Here is a 21,478-nt window from a genome sequence, read left to right on the forward strand (position 1 = left end):
CCCTGCCCTGAGTTGCCTCTGCCCCAGTCTGGGTCTGGAGCCTCTCGTTTGGCTACATGTGAATTATTGCTATTCTTTGTTCTCTTTACACCTGCTGTCTCTGAACAGGCAGTTCCCATTGAGCTGGGGAGCAGGGGGCAGCGCTGAAATGAAAGTGCAGCTTAGGCTGCGTGGGCAGAGGACTACAGATGCAGCTTTGCAGTTTGAATTTATGGCTTCTGTAGTAGGTTCAATCTGGGTGCCAGGAACTTATGGGAAATGATTTTAAGCCCCCAAATTCAGGTGTGTCCACACTACTAGGTCTGGCTCTGTCCCTTACGGAAAGATGAGTTTCAGAGCTAGGGTATTAGTTCTGGCCCAGCTGTAGCCTGGTTGCTCCTTGGAGGGAGTAGCTACGGTATATTATTCTGGGAAATAGCGTTTTGCTCGGACTTCCTTCCTTTTTCTTGTGCAGCAGTCGCTTAAAAGTAGTGCAAAGGAAATGGTTCAAAAAGTAGTTAATCTATTCAGTATCAGTAAGTGCAATAAAATTAAGTGTAAGATTTTCAGGGAAGGGGTAGCACCTAAAGATAACACTGTATACTATATATATTTTTAAGGCAGATAGTCACAAAGCTTTTACAGCCCAAAGTGAAAACAAAAAATCCTTTGAGTCAGCACTGATGATAACAAATTAAGGCCCGATCATGCGTCTGGATGTGTATGGATCTGCCCACTCAGAACGTCCTCATGGGTAAAAGGGCCTGCAAGGATGTAAGTGCAGGATCAGGGCCTTAATTATACCATAATGGTCACGTGTATAGTAGATAAATTCCACCTTATGGTTTAAGAAGGCTGAGGTATTTAGAAAAGTAATTGGAAAACGAGCAAAATAAACAGAATTGTTTGGGTATATCAGAAATAGGAATCCTGTGAAGAAATCGGTGGTGCAACTAGACTACCAGAGAATAAAGGGAACAATTAAAGATGAAAACGACATTGCAGAGAAGCTAAATAATTTCAGTCTTCACCACAAAGAATGTTAGGGACATATCTATCCTGACCTACTCTCTTCAGGTAATAAAGAATGAAGCCTTGTCAGAGACTGAGTTGTCAAAAGAAGAGGTGCTGAAACAAACTGATTAAATAGCATCAAGTCATCAGGACTGGATGGTACATCCATGAGTTCTGAAGGAAGTTAAGAATGAAGTGACTGAGTTGCTAACAAAGCTATGCAATCTATTATCACGTTCCGCTACTGTGTCACAGGACTGGAGAGTAATACCTATATTTGAAAAAAGCAATAGAAGCAATCCTAGTGAACCTTACTATGATGCCAGGTTAAATGATTGAAAAGCAATCACAGACAATTTTAACACACCCATGAATATGATACAATAGAGATGAAATGGTATGCCTTCTGTAAAGGGAAGTTCTCTCTCTCTCCAATATATTCAAATTGTTTGAGGTTATCAGCAAAATAATGGATAAAGAAGAACTGGTAGATTAGGACTTTCAAATAGTCCCTCACAAGACTATTAAGAAAACTGACTAATCATAGGATGAGAGAAAAAGTTAGAGAGTAATAGTATTTAAGGCCAGAAGGGAGCACCAGATCATCCACTCTGACCTGTATAGCACAGGCCACCATAAACCCAACAGCTGTTGTTTCACGGATTAGAAACCACAGAAGAGAGAAAACAAGATTTAAGAATAAATTATTTTTTAAAACATATAGTAAAAAGTTAATAGGATGTTGCAAAGATATAGGATAAAGCAATTAATAATTTTCTTGGCTGAACTTCCCTATTATAAATGGAAACCAATTAGAAAATGTAATGTACATTTGTTTTTCAGATTACTAGAATGACTGACTGGAAACTGAAAGTTAACAGATGTTCGAGGCGTGAACTCTCTTTGGCAGATACGCACTAACTCCTACTTTTGAAGATGAACCCTAACAGTCCTTTTCGTGGACAACAGCCTGCTGTTTTCCAAGCACCTTCTAATAGTTCTGTAGGAATGTTTCAGGCTCAAACACCATTTCGATTTGGTCAGCCCTCTATGTTTGGACAGAGCAGTGGAGGATCTGGACAGAACCTGGGGTTTGCCCAGCCATCCAGCTTTACTCAGCCTTCGGGATTAAGCCATCCAGCTTCAGGGCAAACCTTGGTATTTGGGCCGCCCTCTGGGTTTACACAGTCTTATGGTCTTGGACAACCTACCCCTTTTGTGGCGTCTTCTGCACCAACTAGCTCCTCTGTTGTTGGAAACCAAGGATTCAGTTTTAAGCCACCTACTAACCTTGGAACTTTTCAGAATGCTTCTAACTTTGGAGTTATATCTGGAGAAGTTTCAAGCAGTGGCTTTGTGGGATCAGAATTCAGCTTTAAAACACCAGAAAATGCAATATTTAAACCAATCTTTGGTGCTGGTTCGGAGCCAGAGAAAACACAAAGCCAGATCATCCCAACATCTTTCGCATTTTCTCATCCAGTTAGTAGTGGGCCTGGATTACTGGCCCCTTTTGGCCTTTCTCAAGAGACCAGTAGCTCTAGTACCAGTACAAACTTCAGCTTTTCAAAACCAGCTAGCAGCAGTAATTTGCCACCTTCCTTTGCCTCTTCTGTACCAAGCAAAACAGTAGAGGATGACAAAAAAGGAACAAAGCCGCTCTTTGGAAGCCCTAGCAGCAGTTTCACTACTTTTTCTAGCTCATCTGGGTCCTTGGATTTAGGAGGAAACTTCCAAGTCAGTATAGCAACTAAATCAGAACATGATGAAGCTCAGAGTGAGCCACTTGCCAGCCTTGTAAAAGGAATGAAAAGAAAAGAAGAACGAGATCGTTCCCCAAGAGGGCGGGATTATGATGGTGCAGAGGAGTCAGAGATTGTATCTAGGAGTGGTTATCCTCCAGATAAGCGGCCTGTTCGGTTAAACCGGCCACGTGGAGCAGCTGGCTTGTTTAGCCGAACATTGCAGGATATGCTAAAAAGCAATAAAGATAGTGGACGTGTTAAAAAAGAGTCAAAAAAGGAAAGAGTATCTGGAGAATCTGGAGAAAATGAACAGATGTTGGGAGCAAGCCAGTCTGTGTTTGCCTCACCACGGCTCTCAGCACCATTAAAAGAGGGAGATGCTAAAGAGAAAACTGAAGAGAAAACTAAAGAAGGTAAGGGTTAGGAATCAGCATTATTCAATAAATCAGGGAGTGGAAATGAATGCTACTGGCAGTGGAAGTTAACAGGATGGCTTGCTCTCTTTAAAGTTTTGCTTTTCCAAGGGATTCCTCGTTTTCCTTTTTGGAGACTTAATGATTTCATTTTACATCCTACCCTGGAGGTGCCCTTTGCAATTGTTGCTCCCAACTGTGATTGTTGCTGTTGTGATTAAGGTGGACTGAACAGCGCATGCTTTCAAATACGTCAGTGTTGCTTCTAAATTATCTGGGGTGGTCACTGTGAAGACAGATACTTCTTCCTTTGGTTAGTCAAATATCAGTGTAGTGGAGGCTCACCTCTGTGGCATTACTTAATTAAGTTAATTACTCTTCTCAGGGGTCGAAATTGACTGACATTTAGTAGAGGTTGTGGGTCAGTAAAGAAAACATGAGCTACAGTTTAGAAAATGGCATTAAGAAGTGTCTAGGACACACATCTCTTCTCTCAACTCCTTTTGTGGTTGCTATTGAATTTAAGCCAGTCCAGGCATATGTTTTGCTATGCTTAGTTTATTTCAGCTGATGCATAGTTGTGCTGCTCTTTAGGCAGAAATTTCTGTATAATGTACTTGGTGTTTGATTTTTGTTTTGCAGGGTTGATTGTTTTTCAGAGTTCCTTCTTGTATTTCTCGCTCTTGTCTCCTATTCTCCTTTGTGTACTTTTTTCTCACCTTCTTCTTCTCCCTCGTGTTCCCACTCCACGTCAAATTCATAAGGTTCTTCCATCCAGTTTTCTCTTTTTGTTTGGTATCTCTCTTTTGCTTTCTTCCCTCCTCCCTTTTCCATTCCCTAATTACCTTATTCCTTTACCTTCCACCCCTCTCATCATGGTTCTGTACATGCTGTTCCCTCATTCTGGGGTTTCAGGAGAAAGAAAACTGAACTCTTGCAAGTTCATCAATACATACTACTTAACCCAGAGGTTCTCAACCTTCAATTTCTGAGGCCCCCGCAACATGCTGTTAATAACTCCACGGCCCAGCTGTGCCACAGCAACCGGTTTTCTGCATATAACAGCCAGGGCCGGCGTTAGGGGGGAGCAAGCCGGGCAATTGCCCAGGGCCCCACGCCACAGGGGGCACCGCAAAGCTAAATTGCTCAGGCTTCGGCTTCATGCCTGGGTGCCGGGGCTAGGGGGCTCCAGGCTGCGGTCCCATGTGGCAGGGCTTCAGCTTTCTGCCCTGGGTCCGAGCAAGTCTAATGCCAGCCCTTCTTGGTGGACCCCCTGAAACCTGCTTGCAGCCCCGCAGGGGGCCCTAGACCCCTGGTTGAGAACCCCTATCTTAACCTTTGCACTGGCACCTGATAATGTGATAATGGGCACTTTCTAAATATTTATACAGTAATTCTGTGAAGCCTTTCCATCCCCTCCCATCCTGACACCCCAAAGCTTCCCTGGAAATTCAGAGAAGTCTTGATTTCCTCCTTTGCAAACCTCCCCATCTCTTTCCTTATTCTGTCTCTCTTCTTCCCTTCCCCGCTTTCTTCTCCTCCACTGCCTTCTTCAGTAGTGTGCCTTTTTGTAAAGAGGACTACATCATAATGTATACTCACAGTGGGATTTAAGGCTGCCTAGCATTTCCTGAATTTTGAGTGCTTTACTCTGCCATCTTAATGTTCATAGAATCATAGAATATCAGGGTTGGGAGGGACCTCAGGAGGTCATCTAGTCCAACCCCCTGCTCAAAGCAGGACCAATCCCCCCAATTTTTGCCCCAGATCCCTAAATGGCCCCCTCAAGGATTGAACTCACAACCCTGAGTTTAGCAGGCCAATGCTCAAACCATTGAGTTATCCCTTGTAGCTATTTTATGAAATATACATTTCATTTTGTTAGTTTTGTGACTTTACATATGCACAAGAGAACCTAACTGTTTACATCTTAATTTATTTACTCTCACTTCATAACCAACTATATGTGATTGTGTATTGCATAGTCCATTTTCATGCCTCCACAAAGCTGAACAATATTCTTAAAATACATAATTGCACACTTTGCCAGTTGTAATGAAGGACTCTTCAATACAGGGGTTCGTTAAAGAGAACTTTGAATTTCCTTGCTTTGCTAATTCAAAATTTCAACCTTAACACTGAATTATTGTAGTGTTTTCATTAACTAATCTACTAATAAAAATATGTACCCCCTGCTTAATGCAAACTTCTGATTTAACATCTAAGTTCTTGAGATCCAAAATAAGAAACCACAGGCAGTTCTAGAGCCTGATTTCGGGACTCTTTCAACACTTTCTCTCAGATTCTGCTATTGTGACCCCTTCACGTCGAAATCGAAGCAGCGAGAGTGTGGACAGTCTTGGTGGCTTGTCGCCAAGTGAACTCACAGCAATCCAGTGCAAAAATATCCCTGACTACCTTAATGACACGAATGTGCTCGAGAAGCATTTTGGACGGATGAAAGTCCGGCGCATCTTTACCAGGCGCAGCAAAAAGCTGGCTATTATTCACTTTTATGATCATGTGAGTATTTAATGTAAATTTAAAAATAGATTTGTAGTATCTAAATGTTTGTTTGGGATGTGTACAGCCATTCACTGTGGTGGAGTTAATGGATTTCTGCTCTAACCAATCAACATCTGGAGACCAGACTATATTCTAACCACTAAAGGTGATCCCATCAGATCAGGATTGGGGTATATTGATGGAACAGCATGGGGAAGCCTATGTTGCTAACAGATGCTGTACCTGTTCTGTAGTTAAAAAGAGGTCTTCACTCTTGAGCTATCAGCCTGATACAGTACTTATTAGGGTACCATAGAATTCAGCTTTATGTGACCTCCACACAAGGCAATCTTCTGCTGGGGCAGTCTCCTTGCCACATACGGCATTTGGGCTTTTAGTGACATCTAGGGAGATCTCTGAACTCCCAATGGAACAAACATATCTTTGTACATACTGTATAGACTTCTTTACATCTTGTTCCGATGCTAATTGTCTCTGGTATTGCATGCTGTTTTTCAGGCTGCTGCTGCTCAGGCAAGGAAGAAGGCAAAAGGGTTACATAAAGACATAGTAACATTTTGGCATAAGAAGAAAACAAGTAAGCTTTTATTGTCTGTATTTCTTCTAGGCATGATATAAGAGGGTGACAATCAGTTGATTTCAGTGGAGTGGCACCTGTTTGCACCAGGTTGGAATTTGGCTCCAGAAGTAAAACACTGTTTCTGTGGTGGTTTCTCCCTTTGTGATGGGCACCAAATGCAAAGGCTGTGCTTATGTACAGTATCTGATTTTTACAGTCTGTAAGAAAATAAGACGAATGTACTTGGAGTAAAAATTCAAAAATAAAGCAATTCTTGGTGGTGTCTGCTAACCCTCAGCTTTTTAAAGTCTAATATTGTTCATAAGACGATGTGGATTAAGTGAGAGTGGTTTTCTTCCAACGACCTATTATTAAGACTCCGTGTTTGTCACGAAGGTCATGGAAGTCATGGATTCTGTGACTTTCCATGACCTCCGTGACTTCTGCAGCGGCCCATGCAGCTGGCCCGGGAGCCACCTGAGCAGCTCGGGCAGCCCGTGGGCCATTCGCACCAGTTGTTGCTGGGGCAGTCTCAGGCCCCCTGCCATGCAGCAGCAGGAATTTGGGTGTGGGGGGACTCAGGGCTGGGCATTGGGGTGCTTACCTGGGGGGGGTCTCTCTGGAAGGGCAACAGGAACTCCCCTCCATCAGCTCTTAGCTACATGTGCTGCCTCTGTCCGCAAGCACCGTCCCCCACAGCTCCCATTGGCTGCAGTTCCCAGCCAATGGGAGCTGCAGAACCGGGGTTTGGGATGCAGTGGAGGCAGCCCTGAAGTTAGGAGCTGAAGGTCTCTGCTTCCCAGGAGCTGAGGGAGGGGAACCTGCCCCAGCCCTGCCAACCCCTCCGCCCCAGCACCCACAGCAGTACCTGCGCCTCCTCCCAAGCACCCGCAGTGCCCCAGGGCCGTGAATTTTTGTTTACTGCCCATGACCTGTCCATGACTTTTACTAAAAATACCCATGACATAGCCTTACCTGTTATATATCTAATCTGCTGTTCTCCTACTTCACTTTTTGTTTTTTGGCCTTAAGGATTAAATGTAGGTCTTGAATTTAACTGTCCTACTTAAAAGCTATAATGCCTTTATAAAGCACCCATGGATAACCAGCCGATTAGGCACTAGCTGTTGTGAACGTTCCTAACATTGTGATTTTATGAGTAGCAAGACCCTCATGCTGCCAAATAAACTTTTTAGATTGTTGGGTAAAATTTTAATGTGAGAACTATTTGCATAATAAAAGAGATGGTGTTTTCTCCTTCTAGTATTCTTGCAAACTAGGAACCATCTGGAAAGCTGACTTCTGGGGCAGATATACTCTCCCTTGCTGAATTTAATGTTTGATGTAAGGTTACATGGTGCTGATGTCTTCAGTTTCTTTCCTGTTCCTCTTTTCCTCATGTTTTGGCCACTTAGTTATGTTTTTCCCTTTTAGTGTATTGTGTTAAAATAAGTGTTTAAATGTAATAATTTGTATGGGTCTGTCAGACATGAGTCGTTATGAACAGCTCCCGCAGATGGTGGTCCAGCTTGGAAGTATACGTCCCATGTTAACTTTTCTTTGGAACGAAACACTCTAGTTAACCTTATCGTAAACATACTCCTAGGATCGAAGTATCACTACATGGTACTCTGCACAGGGATTCTCACAACAAATTTTTTGGTGGTCTCAGAGTGTGGCCACCAATTCTTGCTGGTGGCCGCTCTGACAATTTTTCCTAAAATACTTTAGGAAAAACAAATAAATATACATGTCCAAATCATTATAATTTATATATGTAGGGTTTGTTTATTTGTTTTTTGAAGACTCAATAATACAAATAATGTATAGTTGTCTCTTCTTTACTAGACCAAAACAGAATAGAAACACAAATAAGGTGCTTTGAACAGTCTTGTCTTTTTTCTTGTTGTTTCTTTTGCTTTTTTGGGTTGTTGGTTGTTTTTTTTGAGACTTGCTAGCTATAAGTAAGTCTGCTGTGAAAAGTGATATTTGTATGTTTGTTAATATCACTTTTCCCAGCAGACTTACTCACCTCCAGGGACAAATTAAGCCCTGGAGGGGAGGTGGGTACAGAGGCAGCAGGCGATGTGGCACTGGGGGAGGCAGTGGGAGCCAGAGGTGATGGGGGCGGGGGAAGCTCGGGGATAGAGCCTGCCACCACACAGCCAGGGAACGGAGCCCAAAGCCACACACCTGGGACAGGGCCTGGGGACAGAGCCTGAAGCCCCGTGGTTGGAGCCTGCCACCCACCACCCCAGGGCTGAAGCCCAACCCTACCACTCCCAGGAAGTCACTAACTCACTAACTGCCTGCTCCTCCAGAGGGAGGCGGGCCCAACCACTGCTAGTGGCCCCTGGGCTGCTACTTTGCCCCCTGCTCTCCCAAACCACGGCCCAGGAGGCTGTGGCTGCTAGAAAAGCCCCTGGTGGCCGCCTTTGAGAAATGCTGGGACAAACACCAGTACCAAAAGTATTGCCTCATAATTCCACAGCCCTAAACTTCCCCACAAAAAACGAATGCAAACTGCTGCAGTGTTGTCCTCCTGAAGCTCTGAGAGTGCTTACTTGCCCATGCTCATCTCATTATGACATTAACTTTGGAGCCTGATTGTGAAAATGGCTTCATCTTAAATTATTTCACTTTTGATCATTTTAGCAGAACAACCTAGCCAGCATACCAGATATGTGCTGTGGCTGCCAAAGGCATGCACATGGCCCCAGCTCTCCACAGAGTTCAGATTTAAGTTCTGAGGACACGTGCATCCGAGAATGAGTCTGTACAATGATTATCCAAATGTCTTGGGAGACATTCAGAACACTTGGATAAATCACAATTTCTGATAAAATTCATATCTGTACAAATTTTTGATTTGGGAGACATCCAAAACTGGGAAATCCAAAGTTCAGATAATCAGGCTTTACATTTGCTGACAATCTGCCAAACAACTGCAGTTATTGCTCAATAAACCTTTTGTCGGTTCATATTGAACTACATAACTGTATGGATTGTAGTGTCTCATTCTGTCAGTCTGCAACAGAACCATTACGTTTCATAGTCCTATACTGTGGAATTGAATTGGTGCATGACACATCCTCTAATGCAAAATAGCTTGCAAATGCTGTTTAAATTCACATGACTGTGACTTCTAAAACCGTAAGGAAATACAATTAAAACAAATTAGAACACATTTTTTCAAGAAGTAAATTTAAAAATGTCGGTTGCATGATTTGGCAAGTATCTGACCTCACTTGGTATATTATTCAGGTCTTGGTAAGGGAGAATTTTCATCTAAGGAGAAGAAGGCAGATGAAGATGAAGGGAGACAAAGCAAAGAAGAGCAAAACTATCAGCATTCCCCTCTTCGCAAATCTTTAATAAGACCCTCCACCAGTAGCAACCTGTCTAGTAAAAGGTATGTTCATTTCTCTAGCAGTCTGGCTGATAGAGACTTTTTCCATGACAGGGATTTCCTATCAGAATGTATGTCTAGTAACCACAATCATTTTGTATTGAGTAAACAAGAAAAAAAAAACAAAGTTCCCGTTTAGTCATGGCAGTTTTGTTTGCAGTTTCTGAGAAGTTCCTTTAATTGTATTGTATATTTATTGTTTACCTTCTCTGTTGTTCGTTCCAGTTGGAATGTGAGTGTTCTTAGGAGCCTCTTGGTCTTGTTAAAATTCGAAGGTTGAGGCATATGTTGAACAGATAATTTTTTCCTATATGTGCAGTAATGCTTCTGATTTCATGCATGATTTGGATCTTAAGATGCCTTATTTATTCTTAATTTGCCTGTTAAGTTATATATCCGTGGCGTTTTTTCCCAATGGGGCCTCACACTGTTTTGGCTACAAGACCATAAAGCAACTGCTCTTCTGTTCTTTTCATTGTAATAGGCTTAGATAACAACCACTATAGTTAAGATTTCAAACCATTATAACTTGTGTTTTCAGATGTTCTTAGCTTGCTGAAGTTTTCCAAGCTTGTTCTCTTCCCAAAGGTGAATTTTGTTTAGCTATTTGAGCAAAATCCCTTCAGCCACTTTTGTTTTGTGGCGTGAGAAAAATAAAATGTTGTACATTAAATTATTATGGCAGCTCATTTTGCTCAGCTGCATTTTAAAACTTGAAGCTCACCATGCAAATAAATCTCAGTTGTAAATGCTGTCCTAATTTGTTATGTTTCAGAGTAACAGCCGTGTTAGTCTGTATTCGCAAAAAGAAAAGGAGTACTTGTGGCACCTTAGAGACTAACCAATTTATTTGAGCATAAGCTGACGTCAGCTACAGCTCACTTCATCGGATGCATACTGTGGAAAGTGTGGAAATCTTCTACACTTTCCACAGTATGCATCCGATGAAGTGAGCTGTAGCTGAAAAAAGCTTATGCTCAAATAAATTGGTTAGTCTCTAAGGTGCCACAAGTACTCCTTTTCTTTTTGCTAATTTGTTATAAAAATCAATTGTTGGATAATCAGCTGTTATAAAATGCCTGCGGGATTGGGCCTTTCATAGTCTCTGGATATACTTGTGTCGGTATGGAATATCGTCCTAATGGAACAACCTGTTGTGTTTCTGGGTAGCATTCCAACATGTAAGATACCATCTATTCAAGACTGAATAGTCTGTCAAGCGATTTGACTAGCCAAACACTCTAGTTCTTTAGTATTATACGAAAAAGTTTGTCGCAGTCAGGAACAGGTACAGACTACCATACTGTGTGCTGATCTCGAACTGCTGCACGCAGTATGTCCCATGGCTGTCCACATTTGAGATTTTTTTCAGATCTGTCTAGGGGATTTAGATACATAACTTCCACTTAAATTAATTACATGTTTATGTAAATGAGTTGTCTAAATGCTCAAGACTGCACTGACCGTCATAACTGTAATGTACAGAAGTATAACATTGCTGACAGCATCACATTTCCAGAATGGTGTTAGACAATAATGTGAGATGTATGTTAAGAGTAGAAATCCAGGCAAATGTATATTCTCTTTGGCTTGCAGTCCCTCTTATTTTCACAGTGTCCAGTAGAGTATCACTGATCAAATCTGTTGTTTATTTCTAGTTCTCCAGCTAAGAAATCTGCTCTTACAAAGTCGCTGCAGTTTGAGGCAGACCCATTTGATTCTGGGACTGAAGGGCAGAACTCTGAGAGTTTGGCAGTGTCAGCATCCTCTGTCAGTAACCTGACAGGCTCAGTGGCTGAGACCTCTGAAGACAAATATCGCCTTCTGGACCAAAGGGATAAAATCATGCGTCAAGGTAACATTGGTAATTGTGCATGTGTAGATGAGGCTAATCAAATGTAATGCTGATTGTTGTAGGAACTAGGAAGGAATTCTTTCTCTGTCAAAATATGGCCTTTTTCTGTGGCATCCAACATTGGCCACTACTAGAGGTAGGACCTGAAGGACCAATGGTTTGATCTGCCCTAGCAAATCTCGTATCCTACTTGTCACTCTTGAGAGTCTTATTTTAAACTTGGACACTACAAATCTAGAAGTTCAACATCTATAAAGCTGCATTCTCAGGGGGGGCAGCTCAACTACTCAAATGACAATAAAATACCTGAGCTCAGATCCCAAGAGGGTAAACTTTTACCTTTATTTTTCATTTATTTTGTTGTATTTAATAAAACTGGTTTATGATAAAAATGACAAATTGCTTCTGAGACGTAAGAATGTTATTTTATAATTTTGTAGAGTTTTTACCATTAGGACATTTGTATTAGCTAGATCCTTATTAGGCTTGTCTGATGAGATCAACACAATCTCTCTATCATTTACTAGGGAGAGAAACTAGGCAATGAAGTATTATGAAATCTGCTTACGTTATTTAAAATCTTTTTTTCTGCTGGAAAGGGACTCTCGAGTCAGGTAAATGAGTATAATGTCTGCGTATGAAACCAAAGAGGTTAGACTCTGGATTCTCAGTTACCATGGTGGATGGTTGTGCTGTAAGAATCTGCATAGAACAGCCTATAAAATAGCATGGTTTTCTCCTCCTGTCAGAGGGACTGCTCTGTTTAGGTAGACTTGTTTCTCATAGTCCTTACAACATTCCATGTTTCTTTATTGCACATGAATATCTGTTGTGACGAGTAAGTATCAGATAGTATCCCTATCAAAAGAATGTTTATGCATACTTTATTGGCATGTACTGTATAAAAGAGGCATTAGTTTAGGATATTTTAAACATTTCTCAAAACACGGAATTGTATGGGAGCTAACTTTTGAGTGCAGCTACAAGGCTAAAGTGCATTGAAGGAGTAAAGATACGTATTACACAGATCAGAAATTGTAAGAGAGTCCATTCTTAAAAGCCTGTCTTTTATATGTGAGAAGGGATCAGGGGATTCCCTAGATGCCATGTTAGTAGTTTCATATTAAACTTGTTTTACTACTGTACTTGTGTAATGTTGTTGGAGCAAAAGTCTTAGCAAATAGACACTCGTTTTTGTGTTTGTTTGATCTGGAAATCTTACATTGGTAAGCAATAAATAGTCAGCACATGGGTTTATAGTGGCATGACTCTAAAATTAATTTGGAGCCATGGAATGTTTACCTGATATGGATTGAGCTGCTTCATGGTGCTATGCATACCAGCATCTTTCTGGTGGCGCCATTAGTTTCTGAAAGACCTGCACATTTAAAGAAAAAACAACCTGCATGTTTTTAGTGACGAAGATATCCTTTTGAAAGTGGATTGTTACAGCACGGAGTGCAGACAGCGAAAAACGTCTGTGTTGCTGAAGCGTTTAAATGCAGTAAAACTGCTGAGTGAAAGCGTATGTTGTTCAAGTGGACTCTGCAAGGAGAAGGGGTACGTCGGCATAGCAAGATTACAGGAATGGGGAGCAGGACAATGGATCAAGTACTACATGCTTGGCCCTAAATTACAGGCTTCCCTGAGGCAGAGTGACTAGTCACCAATTTCTTATCCATGTAGATGCCTTTTCCCTCATCCTTTCTATAACCTGGCTTTGCATGGGGGAAGATGCATAATTTAGTCTTAAGAGTCATGTGAACTGCCATTTGTCTCTCTGTTGTGTCAGCTCTGCAGCCTAACGATTATTTGAATATGACCTATTACTCAGCTCATCGTATCAAAAACATCCATCTGCCCTTGGATTTTGTCTAGAGCAGTGGGTCTCAATCAAGGATATGTGTACCCCTGCGGGTACGCAGAGGTCTTTCAGGGCATACTTCAACTCATCTAGATATTTGTCTGGTTTTACAGCAGGCTATGTAAAAAGCACTAGCAAAGTCAGGACAAACTAAAATATCATCCAATGACTTGGTTTTACTTCTCTGTATACTTTGCACTGCAATACAAGTACAGTATTTGAATTCCAATCGATTTATTTTATAATTACATGGTAAAAATGAGAAAGTAATTACTTTTTCAGTAATAGTGTGCTGTGACACTTATGTCTGATTTTTGTAAGCAGGCAGTTTTTAAGTGATGTGTAACTTGCGGTATGCAAGACAAATCAGACTCCTGAAATGAGTACAGTAGTATGGAAAGGTTGAGAACTACTGGTCCAGAGTACCCCTACCCCTTTTTCCCCCACGTGTCCCAGTCTGGCCCTCCCAGTGGCTGCAGGGGGCCGTGCCTGCAAATGGTCAACGTCAGCAAAATGTCTCGCGGCCCGCAATCAGATTACCCTGTTGGGCTGTAGGTTGCCCACCACTGGGCTAGACAGAGTGATAGATGCAAAGTCACTGAAGAAGAGGAATCCACTGTCAGGTCACCCACTGTTAGTGCCTGAATGATCTTTAAGACAGTGACCATGTTACCCTCTACATTTGTTCAGTACAGTGTACTGTCAGCACTCTAGTAAATAATAGTAAATAATAAAGAGTGGATGTTTGGGTTCCCGCTGAAACATGGCATACCTAGGGCTGTAATCTGATTTGATTATATCTGGGTGATGTACATCAGCTGGAAACGAAGGAGCAGGACACTTAACCGTTGTTTTTGTTTAACACTTTTTTAGCTCGAGTGAAAAGGACCGATCTAGGCAAAGCTAAAACATTTGTTGGAACGTGCCCAGACATGTGTCCTGAAAAAGAACGCTATATGAGGGAGACAAGGAACCAGCTCAGTATCTTTGAAGTGGTCCCAGGATCTGACAAGGTACCAGCCTCTATGTACTGACTGCTGCTGTTGTGATTGTTTATTTGCTGTCATTGAATTGTCAGTTAAGCTGTCAACACTGTGCAATATATCTCTGGTTTAATTCTGATGAAAATTTCTAGGGACCAATGACTCTAGATCCCAGAACTTAAATATGAACTGGGTTTTTTACAAAGAAATCCCTTGTTTGTTTGTAGATGCACAGATAGTAAAACCCTTTCCAAGGCTGCAGTACGGGTATATAAAATTCCCCATTACAGGGGAAAAGCTCTCTTTTAAATTGATAATAGGTTATTGTAACAATTATAGACTCATAGGTGTGACAGGTTGCTCCCTCTCCCCCGGCGTGCCACCTGATGTACTGGGGATCCACTGAGCCCTCCCGTTCCTCCAGCCTGGGCTCGCTCACTCTATCTTGCTGTGCCAGGCCCTCAAGCCTCCTCTAGCACACACACAGGTAAGGCAACACCCAGCTGTTAAAGAACACAGAAGCTCAGATCAGCTCTGTGTGGGAAAATTCAGTTCAGGGATTGCCCAGCACTCAAGTGCACACCCGCTCCAGGAGTGTAAACCCAAAATCTGTACCAGCGTAAGCTCATGAAAATCACCCCCTCCCTCAATGTGGAGGAAGATGTGCACAGCTTTTTGCCCTCCAGTTATGAATTGCGCAAACTGGTTTATAGGAAACAAAAACAAGTTTATTAACTACAAAGAACAGATTTTAAGTGATTATAAGGGATAGCAAGCAGATCAAAGTAGATTACTTGAGAAAATAAAGCAAACACACCAACTAAGCTTAATACACTAAAGAAACTGGCTACAAGTCATAATTTCTCACCCTAATGTTGTTTTAAGCAGGTTGCAAAGATTCTTGAAGAACAACTTCTTTTGCTTGCAGCTTAGAACTCCAGATATTCCTTTCACGGGCCAGACACCTTCTAGCCTGGGTCCATTCTTCCCTTCCCCAGATCAGTCTTGGGTGTTTCCAGCAGTCGTCTTGGGCAGGGATTCAGTGAAGAACTGACCCTGATTACCTCACTTCCCTGCCTTAAATAGGATTTAAATATGGCCGGAATCCTTTGTCTCTGTGTGATTTCCCGCCTCTGTGGAAAAATACTAGTAGTCCAAGATGGAATCTAGTACCAGGTGACATGATCACATGATGTTGCAACCTCAAAGCAGCATCCCAGGAAGCTTCTCAGGAAGGTGGGAGATTAGCATCTTCAGAGTCCTATTGTTCTCCCTAATGGCCCATTGACTAACCAGGCAGACTGACTGCATTTTGTCTGCTGGGCGTTCCCCAGGTGCAAACACAGTTATAATTGTTACATAGTCAATATTCCTAACTTCAGATACAGAAATGATACATCCATACAAATAGGATAATCATAGTCAGTACATCATAACCTTTCCAAAAATATCTTACATGACCCATCTTGCATAAAGCATATCTTAGTTATGCTATATTCATATCATAACTATATCTCTATGAAGAATATGGGGCATAGTGTCACAAAAAGGTTAGAAGGGACTGCAAGGATCATCTAGCCTAACCCCCTGCCAAGATGCAGGATTTGTTGTGTCTAAACCATCCAAGACAGATGGCCATCCAGCCTCCCTTTGCAAACTCCAGGGAAGGAGCTTCCACAACCTCTCTAGGCAGTCTGTTCCATTGTCCTACTGTTCTTAGTTAGAAACTTTTCCCTGAGATTTAATCTAAATATGCTATGCTGTGGTTTGAACCTATTGCCTCTTGTGGCAAGAGAGAACAAGTTTTCTCCATCTTTTTTATGCCAGCCTTTCAACTATCTGAAGACTGCTCTAATGTCCTCTGTTAATATCCTCTTTTCCAAACTAAACATACCGTGTTCCTTCAGGTTTCAGAGAGGTAGCTGTGTTAGTCTGTATCAGCAAAAACAACGAGGAGTCCTTGTGGCACCTTAGCGACTAACACATTTATTTAGGCATAAGCTTTTGTGGGCTAAAACCCACTTCATCAGATGCATGGAGTGGAAAATACAGTAGGCAGGTATAAATATACAACACATGAAAAGATGGGAGTTGCCTTACCAAGTGGGGCGTGAGTGCTAATTGTAACATTCAAAAACCAGTAGAAGAGCACTTCAGTCTCCCTGGACACTCAATAACAGACTTAAAAGTGGCCATTCTTCAACAAAAAAAACTTCAAAAACAGACTTCAAGGAGAAACTGCAGAACTGGAATTAATTTGCAAACTGGACACCATCAAATTAGGCTTGAATAAAGACTGGGAGGGGCTGGGTCACTACAAAAAGTAATTTTCCCTCTGCTGATATTCACCCCTTCTTGTCAGCTGTTGGGATTAGGCCACATCCACCCTCATTGACTTGGCCTCATTAGCACTGACCCCCCACTTGGTAAGGCAACTCCTATCTTTTCACGTGTTTCTTCAGACTTTGCTCAGGTGGCTTGCATTCTGTACCTTTGATCTTCTTTGGATCCTTTCCAGCTTCTCTACATCCTTTCAATACATTGGTGACCAAAATTAGACACAGTTCTCCAGCTGAGGCCTAACCAGCGCTGCATAGAGCTATGCTGTCACCTCCCGTGACTTGCATGCTATGCCTCTGTTAATGCAACCTTAAATTACATTTGCTTTTTTTGCAATAGCATCACACTGCTGACCCACAACTCCCAGATTCTTCTCAGCAGTGCTACGGCCAAGCCAGTTATCCCTTATTTTGTATTTGAGCATTTGGTTATAATATATCTTGATCCACTTTTATACCTGTAGTCCAAATACAGCAGCTTTGTCTTGTCTGTGGTGTAAGCAAGGGCTCATTCATCCCACTGAATCTGACCAAGACCTGTGTGTGTGTGTGTGTCTGTCTCCCAAAGGAGGAGAGCCTGGGCTTTTACACACCGTTTCATTCGGGGATGAATGCTACTTTTTCCTGATGTACTTGACAAGACACCCTGCTGATTTTGGGATGAATTTCTCCCTTCTCAAAACAGTTATTCCTCACCCTGTTAGCACTGCAGCCTCCTCTTCAGGCAACAAAGAGAAGTGCTGCAGCTGTGACTGAAGCCACTCTGGATATTTTGGGAGGAATGATGGTTTGTGGTACAAGCACTAGACTGGGACTCGAGATCAGAATTCTGTTCTTGGTTCTGCCACAGACTCCTTGTATGACCTTGGATGGGTCACTCAGTTTCTCTGTGCCTCTGTTCCCCACCATTAAAACAGAGGTATAATAGTACCGCCTAGCCTCACAGGATTATCCATTATCCATGGATTATCCATTATCATTTGCAAAGTGCTCAAATACTATAGTGGTGGGGACCATACAAAAGCCTTTATGTGAATAAATTAAATACCATCAAGTCAGTAGTTATGGCCCTGCCTGCAGAAATGACAGATGGGGGACAACTGGTATAATATACAAATACTAGAAGTTTAAATACTGAGATAGGTGAACTGGAGTGCCCAGCATTAAATGAAGGTATTGATTTAATAGGCATTACAGAAACTTGGTGGAATGAGGCTAATCAATGGGACATGGTAATACCAGAGTACAAAATATATAGGACTGACACAGTAAGTCAGGCTAGTAGAGGAGTGGTACTATATAAGAACATAAGAACGGCCAGACTGGGTCATACCAAAGGTCCATCTAGCCCAGTATCCTGTCTTCTGATAGTGGCCAGTGCCAGGTGCCCCAGAGGGAATGAACAGACAGGAATCATCGAGTGATCCTCCCCATCACTCATTCCCAGCTTCTGGCAAACAGAGGCTAGGGACACCATTCCTGCCCATCCTGACTAATAGCCATTGATGGACCTATCCTCCATGAATTTATCTAGTTCTTTTTTGAACCCTGTTAGTGTCTAGGCCTTCACAACATCCTCTGGCAAGGAGTTCCACAGGTTGACTGTGCATTTTGTGAAGAAATACTTTCTTTTATTTGTTTTAAACGTGCTGCATATTAATTTCATTTGGTGACCCTTAGTTCTTGTGTTATGAGAAGTAGTAAACAGCACTGCCTTATCTATTTTCTCTACACCAGTCATGATTTTATAGATCTCAGTCATATCTCTCCTTAGCTGTCCCTTTTTCAGGCTGAAAAGTCCCGGTTTTATTACTCTCTCCCCATATGGAAGCTGTTCCATACCCCTAATCATTTTTGTTGCCCTTTTCTGAACCTTTTCCAGTTCCAATTTATCTTCTTTGAGATGGGGCGACCACATTTGCATGCGGTATTCAAGGTGTGGGTGTAACGTGGATTTATATAGAGGCAACATGATATTTTCTGTCTTATCGATCCCTTTCTTGATGATACCCAACATTCTGTTCGCTTTTTTGACTGCTGCTGCACAGTGAGTGGATGTTTTCAGAGAACTATCCACACTGACTCCAAGATCTCTTTCTTGAGCGGTAACAGCTAATTTAGACCCCATCATTTTATATGTATAGCTGGGATTATGCTTTCCAATGTGCATTATTTTGCATTTATCAACATTAAATTTCATCTGCCATTTGTTGCCCAGTCACCCAGTTTTGAGAGATCCATTTGTACCTCTTCGCAGTCTGCCTGGGTCTTAACGATCTTTAGTAATTTTGTATCATCTCAAATTTTGCCACCTCACAGTTTACCCCTTTTTCCAGATCGTTGATGAATATGTGGAATAGGACTCGGCCCAGATCAGACCCCTGGGGGACACCACTATCTACCTCTCTCCATTCTGAAAACTGACCATTTATTCCTACCCTTTGTTTCCTATCTTTTAACCAGTTACCAATCCATGAGAACACCTTCCCTCTTATCCCGTGGCAGCTTACTTTGCTTAAGAGCCTTTGGTGGGGGATCTTGTCAAAGGCTTTCTGAAAATCTAAATACACTATATCCACATGCTTGTTGACCCCCTCAAAGAATTCTAGTAGATTGGTGAGGCATGTTTTCCCTTTACTAAAACCATCTTGACTCTTCCTCAAATTATGTTCATCTATATGTCTGACAATATGCTTGTCAGGCCTCTGAGGCCTGTAATTGCAGGGATCACCTCTGGAGCCCTTTTTAAAAATTGGCGTCACATTAGCTATCCTCCAGTCATCTGGTACAGAAGCTGATTTAAATGATAGGTTACAGATGACAGTTAGTAGTTCTGCAATTTCACATTTGAGTTCCTTCAGAACTCTTGGATGAATACCATCTGCTCCTGGTGACTTATTACTGTTTAATTTATCAGTGTGTTCCAAAACTACCTCTAATGACACTTCAATCTGGGACAGTTCCTCAGGTCTGTCACCTAAAAAGAATGGCTCAGGTTTGGGAATCTCCCTCACATTCTCACCTGTGAAGACCAATGCAAAGAATTAATTTAGTTTCTCCGCAATGGCCTTATCGTCCTTGAAAGAAAGCATGTGAAAGAAAGCATAGATTCAGATAAAGTAAATATTGTAAATGAATCAAACTGTACATAGAATCTCGATGGAATAGAAATTCCATGTTTGAACAATAGGAGTATCGCAGTAGGAATACACTACCAACCTCCTGACCCGGATGATTGTGGCCACCTGACCCGTGATTGTGAAATGCTGTGGGAGGCTAGAGAGGCTGCAAACACAGAAAATGCAATAAGATGGGAGATTTTTATCCTCTTATTGACTGGGTACATGTCACCTCAGGAAGGAATACAGAGATAACATTTTTTGACACCATAACTGACAGTTTTTTGGAGCAGCTTGTCCTGAAACCCACAAAGGGAGAGGCAATTCTTGTTTTTGTCCTAAGTGGAGCACCGGATCTGGTCCAGGGAGTGAATATAGCTGAACAGCTCAATAATAGTGAGCATAATGTAATTAAATTTAACATCTTTTTAAGGGGGGAAATGTGAAATACGCCTACCACAGTAGCATTTTATTTCCAAAATGGAGCCTACACAAAAATGAGTTAAATAGCAATGAAAAGGAACATTGACAAGGGTAAAATGCCTGAAAACTGCAGGGAGACTATTTTAAAACACCGTAATAGAGGCTCAAACTACATGTATACCTAAATCAAAAAAAAAAGTAAGAGGATCAAAAAAAATGAAACCCTGGCTAAACAAGAGAGTAATAGAGGCAGAGGCAAAAAGATATCCTTTAAAAATTGGAAATAAAATCCTAGTAAAGAAAACAGAAGCATAAACTCTGGCAAGACAAGTGTAAAATAATTATAAAGTAGGCCAGAAAAGAACTAGCTAAGGACACAAAAACTAACAGAAAAATATTTTTAAGTACTTCAGAATCAGGAAGTCACACAGTCGGTAGGGTTACTGGATGATCAAGGTGCTAATGGAGCACTCCAGGAAGACCAGGCTGTTGCGGAGAAACTAAATGCAATCTTTGCATCTGTCTTCACTGCAGAGAACCTTGGGGAGATCCCCACACCCAAGCCATTCTTTTTAGGGGACAGATCTGAGGAACTGCCCCAGATTGAGATGTTAATAAAAGAGATTTTGGAACTAATTGATAAACAATAAGAAGTCCCCAGGACCCAAGTGTGAAATTTCAGAACTAACTGTGGTATGTAACCTATCGCTTAAATCAGCCTCTGTACCAGATGACTGGAAGGTAACTAATGTGACACCCATTTTTAAAAAAAGCTCCGGAGGTGATCCTGGCAGTTACAGGCCAACAAGCCCAACTTCAGTACCAGCAAATGGGTTGAAACAGCTGGACATGATTTGTGGGGGAAGAGCCAACATGGCTTCTGTAAAGGGAAATCCTGCCTCACCAATCTATTAGAATTCTTTGAGGGGGTCAACAAGCCTGTGAACAAGGGGGATCCAGTGGGTATAGTGTACTTAGACTTTCAGAAAGCCTTTGACAGGGTCCCTCACTAAGGCTTGTAAGCAGTCCTGGGATAAGAGGGAAAGTCCTCTCATGGATCAGTAACAGGCTAAAAGATAGGAAACGAAGGGTAGGAACGAACGGTCAGATTTCACAATGGAAAGAGGTAAATAGTGGTGTCCCTCAAGAATCTGTGTTGGGATCTGTGCTGTTCAACATATTCAGAAATGGTCTAGAAAAGGGGATGCACTTTGAGGTGGCAAAATTAGCAGATAACACAAAATTACCCA

At 41.8% G+C, this 21,478-nt stretch overlaps 1 protein-coding gene across 5 annotated transcripts in view; it reads left to right on the forward strand.

The window, feature by feature from the left end:
* The window catches only part of LOC102946434 (minichromosome maintenance complex component 3 associated protein), a 78,257-nt gene that overhangs the window by 1,622 nt on the left and 55,157 nt on the right, over positions 1-21,478 (forward strand). For 4 of the 5 annotated variants that reach the window (XM_043525009.1, XM_037913116.2, XM_043525010.1 and 1 more), the window contains exons 2-7: positions 1,837-3,151; positions 5,454-5,674; positions 6,176-6,254; positions 9,501-9,648; positions 11,304-11,500; positions 14,238-14,377. In XM_043525009.1, coding sequence (XP_043380944.1) covers positions 1,930-3,151; positions 5,454-5,674; positions 6,176-6,254; positions 9,501-9,648; positions 11,304-11,500; positions 14,238-14,377 — 2,007 coding nt within the window. In that variant the 5' untranslated portion in view covers positions 1,837-1,929. Of the gene's footprint in view, positions 1-71; positions 283-1,836; positions 3,152-5,453; positions 5,675-6,175; positions 6,255-9,500; positions 9,649-11,303; positions 11,501-14,237; positions 14,378-21,478 lie in introns of those variants that run through there. The other variant, XM_037913117.2, reaches the window with a different exon arrangement.

Source organism: Chelonia mydas, chromosome 11 (genome assembly GCF_015237465.2).
Source record: "Chelonia mydas isolate rCheMyd1 chromosome 11, rCheMyd1.pri.v2, whole genome shotgun sequence".
Taxonomy (NCBI): Eukaryota; Metazoa; Chordata; order Testudines; family Cheloniidae; genus Chelonia; species Chelonia mydas.